General features: G+C 52.1%; 2 protein-coding genes across 5 annotated transcripts in view; both read right to left on the bottom strand.

The window, feature by feature from the left end:
• Positions 1-5,026, bottom strand: part of SKA2 (spindle and kinetochore associated complex subunit 2) — a 1,094,818-nt gene that overhangs the window by 461,722 nt on the left and 628,070 nt on the right. The window lies entirely within an intron of this gene.
• MTMR4 (myotubularin related protein 4) overlaps positions 1-5,026 on the bottom strand; it is a 34,493-nt gene that overhangs the window by 27,622 nt on the left and 1,845 nt on the right. For 2 of the 4 annotated variants that reach the window (XM_006154642.3, XM_006154643.3), the window contains exons 2-4: positions 4,749-4,787; positions 606-695; positions 155-271 (exon numbers count right to left, since the gene is read on the bottom strand). In XM_006154642.3, the coding sequence (XP_006154704.1) occupies positions 155-271; positions 606-695; positions 4,749-4,751 (210 nt within the window). In that variant the 5' untranslated portion in view covers positions 4,752-4,787. Of the gene's footprint in view, positions 1-154; positions 272-605; positions 696-2,159; positions 2,966-4,748; positions 4,788-5,026 lie in introns of those variants that run through there. The other 2 variants (XM_006154641.3, XM_027774237.1) reach the window with 2 other exon arrangements.

The raw sequence follows: 5,026 nt of genomic DNA, 5'->3' as shown, positions 1-5,026 counted from the left end.
TGGGGAAGTGAGAATGAGCCTGAGGAATAGGACAGAGCTATCGCTAGGACAGTGAGGCAGGAAAACAAGAAGAGAACCTCAGCTTTTTTGGAGTCCCACCCTGAACCTCACTGGGATTCTAGCTTGGAAATGGGAGAATAATACGGGAACTCACGTTGATGACAGAGTCCTTGAACTTGATATGCAGGCGGTAGTTGGAGATGGCAATGAGGGCATCAGCTGCCCGACCCAGGAACTCTACTCCCTCACCCTGCAGCACTGTGAAGGGTACCTGCCAAGAGGCAGCAGAACCCTCAGTCCAGAATTGAGTCACCCCCTTGTTTCCTCCTCAGCCCCTGCTCTGTGGAATGCCCTCTGGAAACGCTGGACCAAGGCAGAAAAGAGTCCTCTCCATGGTAACAGCACCAGGCAATGTCTGTACAGGAAAGCTGCCTTTCCTTCCCTGGGGCCAAAGGCTCCATAATGCACATTCAGACAGACCCCCTTCCCTCCAGAGACCAGGGACAGGAAGACAGCCCTGCTGCTAGATTTCTGGGAGATTTAGGGGAAGATTTTTTAATTGAGCAGGGAGTCCCACCCACCCTGGGCCCCCAACTTCTCCTTACCTGAAGATTCTCTTCCTCCTTCACTAGTTCCTTGGGGGGGAACAGATCCTTGGCTTGGATGTACTCCAGGCTGGGGGGCCCCTCCTCACCCTGTAGAAAGGCCACAGTTCTGAGCTGCCAGGCTCCATGTGGCCCATCAGGTTTATGCTGCTGCCCTCCCCAGCAATAAATCCACAGACACATTCCACCCCACACATCCTGGTCACCAGAGGAGGGAAGAGAGACTAGATCAGGCTTGCCTGGAGACAGGGACAGATAAAATGGAGCAGGTATTCAAGCCTAAGGGAAGAATGAGGTTCAGGGAGGAACTGGAAATCTGCTCTTGGAAGAGGAACTTTCCAGTAGAACCCAAATTTTGAAAATAAAAGTGGAGAGAAAACTAAGGAAAAGAAAGACTACTGTAAGGGTAAGATAGGAGTGGGAAGGGGAAAGTGCTATTGTGAAGAAAAGGAGCCAGGTACGGCAGATAGTAACAGAGAGAGGAGGGAACGCAGGCACCTACAGCCACAGAAACTGGTAGGTGAAGGAGACAAAGAGGAGTGGTTCGGGGGGATTCAGTCCTATGCCTCTAGAGGGCCTTCATGGATGCTAGCAAAAGGAAGATATTTTGGAGCTGGGTTTATCTCCCTGTTAGCCTCACACTGCTAACAAGCACTCATTACCTGCCAAGCAACCTGCTCTACCAGCCCGTCTGAGGGGAATTCCTGAGGAATACCCTCAGCAAGCAGAAGTAACTCCCCTTCAACCACCAGTGAGTGGAGAACATGGGACCTACTGCCCAGGAGGAACCAGGAGACCCAAGGACAGCCAGGGGAGAGAGAGAGGAGGCCTGGCAGACACCCACGCCCACACCCACGGCTGGGGGGGGGGGGGGGGGGGGGGGGAGGCGGCGGGGGGGTGGGGGGGTGGGGGGGGTAGGAACATCTGAGAGGACAGATGGGGGAAGCTGGGAAGGAACATTAGCCAGAGGGGGAGGACTGCGAAGATACAGAGGTACGGAGCCCTGCAGAGACAGGGAAGATGGAGAAGAGAGGCTGTCTGGGGCACAGTCAAGGAGAAAAGACAGGCTTGTCAGGTGAGGGATGGAGTGGTGGAAGGGAAAGGACTGGAGCCCGGGAGCCAGCTCACAGCTATCCCGTGCTCCCTAACATCCCACACAGCCTACTAGCCACGTCCCACATCCCCAAGCAAGGATGCAGCGGGTGGGACCAAAGATGGAGAGGCGGAGGTAAAAGGATGTACCCCTGCAGGGCGGGGCCTGGAGCTCTGCAGTCAAGGGCAGTGGCTGCAGGGCTAAGATGGGCCACACAATTTCCATCCCCGGCCCTAGACAATCCCAGCATCCCAAAATTGAAGCAAGTACGAGAAAGAAAAGGGCTACCCCCACCCCCCACACACACACACCGTTCCCCTAAACATTCAGGGCCGGAAAGGGGCCTAGGGGAGGGGGAGGGGGTTAAATTCGGTATCTCAAGGGCTGGCCCTGGGCGGGGCTGCGGGTGCAGCAATTGTTGGGGCCCCAGACTGCCGCAGGCAGGCAGGGCTGGCACTTACGAAGCAGCTAAGCATGGAGCAGGAGACGCGGGCGGTCAGGCTCATGGTCGCGGGCGGTCTGGGCAAGCACACATGTCCCCGGAGCCGCTGCCCTGCCCGCCACTCCCGGGCACCCGCCGCATCCCGGCTGCGGAGCCCGCCAGGTGCAGCCGCGGCAGCCAGGAGGGGAACGCACTGGCGGCGGGGCCTCAGCGCGGCTCCCGCGCGCCTCTCCCCTCCTTTCCACAATGGAGCGGGCCCAGCTCCACCCTCTGGCACGAGCGCGGAAGGGAGGGGAGACAGGCGACCGAAGAGCCCCGGACCGCGCCGCCGCCGGGAAGGCGGAGGCTGGGGCGGGGCGGCTCTTTGAGGCCCCGCCCATATGCCCAGGCTCCTCCCTACCCGCAGTTTCCCCTGCCTCGCTGGAGGGCATCCCCGCGCTGGACCTCTAGGGGCTTTCAGGCGATGGGTCAGCCAGGCAGAGCCCAGACCACAAGGGCGGGGATACCAAGACCGCCTACATCTTTTCATTTCCTTTTCTCCCAGGTGGGCCACCCCACACTCCTTCACACGCAACCATCCCCATTTCCTACTCTCCACCAAGCCTGCTCTAGATCTTAAGAGGACCTGCCTCCACCCCTTGTTCCTTCCAGTTTAAATGCTTCTTTTCCCTCCAGAATCACCACCTGCCATATCCCTGTCCATCAGTGTCCTCTAATCCCCTGACCTCATTAAACACTTTTTGGCCCTTGTAAAGGAGACTGGTCTGGTACTAGCTTAGTCATTCCACATTCTGTAGAGGGAACTCCTTTGAGTTTATTTCAAGGACTTGCTCTAGCTGGTCATATTCCTGCAGCTCCTTCTCCCTTGTTCAACATCCTCTGATCTCTATGTAAGGAAGTCCTTGGAGAAAGCGAAGAGCTGGAACTATGGACCACAGAACCATGCAAAATCAGAACTTGAACCCTAGGGTAAGGGGTTGAAAGGAGTTGGGTAGAGGGCAACGAATAAAGAACAGTGATAAGGGGCTCAAAATGTCACCAAGAGTGACAGCAGGAGCTGGCTGGAACCCCAAATTTCTTGTGCCTGGTAACTTTCAGCAATCAGAATTTTGGTTTTGTTTTTCAGAGAGGGGAGGGATGAAAAGAAACCTGGCATTTTATTAAGTATCTACTATGAATCAAGCAGCTTTAAACATTAGCCTTTCAGTCTCGCAAGATGTAAGCTTTATCCAGTTTTACAGGTGATACTTCAGGCTTAGCAAGAAAGGATGCAGTTTACCTAAGGTATTTAAGTGATAGTACTAGGATTTGAAATTAGATGAGGCCCATGTTCTGAAACCTATGTTCTTTTTAGGGCATCACAGAAGAAAGAAAGTAAAGAGGAACTATCAGTTGGTAGGAGCCAAGACCAGCAGGCTTTCTAAAAAGAGACCAGACCAACACTGCACACTCCATTGAACCACATGGTTTTGGAAGAAAGGTAGAGAAGGAAGTTCTCTCTCCCACCAATTAAGTTCTTCTGTGTTTTTTTTTTTTTCTTCCAGTTTTACTATAGAGTGTGTATGCTCCCAGGAGCTCAGGAGAGAGAGAGAGAGAAGGGGGGGGGGGAGTGAGAAATCATCCCTCCAGTTTGAGTGGACTCCTGATATAGCACCCATACTGTTTAAGGGACCCACCAGAGGTCCAAAGATCTTGAGAGGGCTTGGTAACACTGCAATCTCTTCTCCATTATCCTTCTGGGATTTGGGGCATGCATGCACAGGCATCCAGTGCATTTTTCAAGTCTCCAGGTCCAGGACTTGAATTATGCAGTTGGCCATGTGGGATCCAGCTGGCTTAACCACCACACCAGCTGGCCCCCATCAATTAAACTCATAAACCTGTCCTGGGTCAGCAGGTGGTATGGTAGTTAAGGCGCTGGACTCCCACATGGCCTACCATGGTTTGAATCCTAGACCTGACGACTTGTTTTCTCACTTTGTCTCTTTCACTGTCTCTCTCCAGTGAGTACACATGTCTAATAGCAAATTAAAAAAAAAATAATAATATATAAAATTAAATAATGAGAGGGCAGTTATCTCCCCTGGAGATATTTCAGACACCTTGAGGATGCTATGCTGATATTCAACGAGCTATCACCTGAAGCAGCTTAAGAGACAGCAGTATGTTGAAGCTGGAGAAGCTCCAGTTTGAGTGGATTCCTGATATAGCACCCATACCATTTAAGGGGCCCACCAGAAGTCCAAAGATCTTGAGATAAAGAACGCCTGGCTTTTCAGTTCAAAATACAGAAATTTTTCCGGGGACCCAAGAAAAGCAAGAGGAGGGTTGTTATAAAAGGCTAACAGAGCCAGTGGTGTGCAAGTAGTGTGGGAAAAGCACATGCATAAAAAGACTTCTAAAGGCTTCTGGTTCCAATGTTGATATTTGCAATCTGAAAAACAAAAACCACTTTAATTTACCTCCAGGGCAGATGAACCTGTTTTAGGATCTGCAAAGAGCAGCCTGAAGCTCAGCGTCCAGGAGGGGTGGAGCAGCATCCCAGAAAAAAGACTCAAATATTACACAAAACACAAAGGTCTAAGGAAGGAAAGAGAAAAGTACTCACCATTCTACCGTGGCGAGGGTCCTGGATGCCTGCTTCTCACTACAAGGAGACAGAAGAACATAAGAGTAAAGAGCACCATTAACATCACCATAGAATCAACTAATGTTACATGTCTACCCCTGAACTTCTTCCTCTACAATTCTTACTCTCCTCCTTCATGGAGAACCCAGCCTCTCCACAAATGACCATGCCAGACAGGCCATGTGAAATACGTGGGGAGAAAGCAACAAGTGATTTTGCAGGGCCTAGAGTCAGCCACCAAGTTATGAAGCAGGAAT

The sequence above is a fragment of the Tupaia chinensis genome, unplaced genomic scaffold, assembly GCF_000334495.1.
Source record: "Tupaia chinensis unplaced genomic scaffold, TupChi_1.0 Scaffold000416_1, whole genome shotgun sequence".
In the NCBI taxonomy this organism is placed as follows: domain Eukaryota; kingdom Metazoa; phylum Chordata; class Mammalia; order Scandentia; family Tupaiidae; genus Tupaia; species Tupaia belangeri.
Note: the sequence above shows the minus strand (reverse complement) of the source record. Positions and strands in the feature narration are given on the sequence as shown.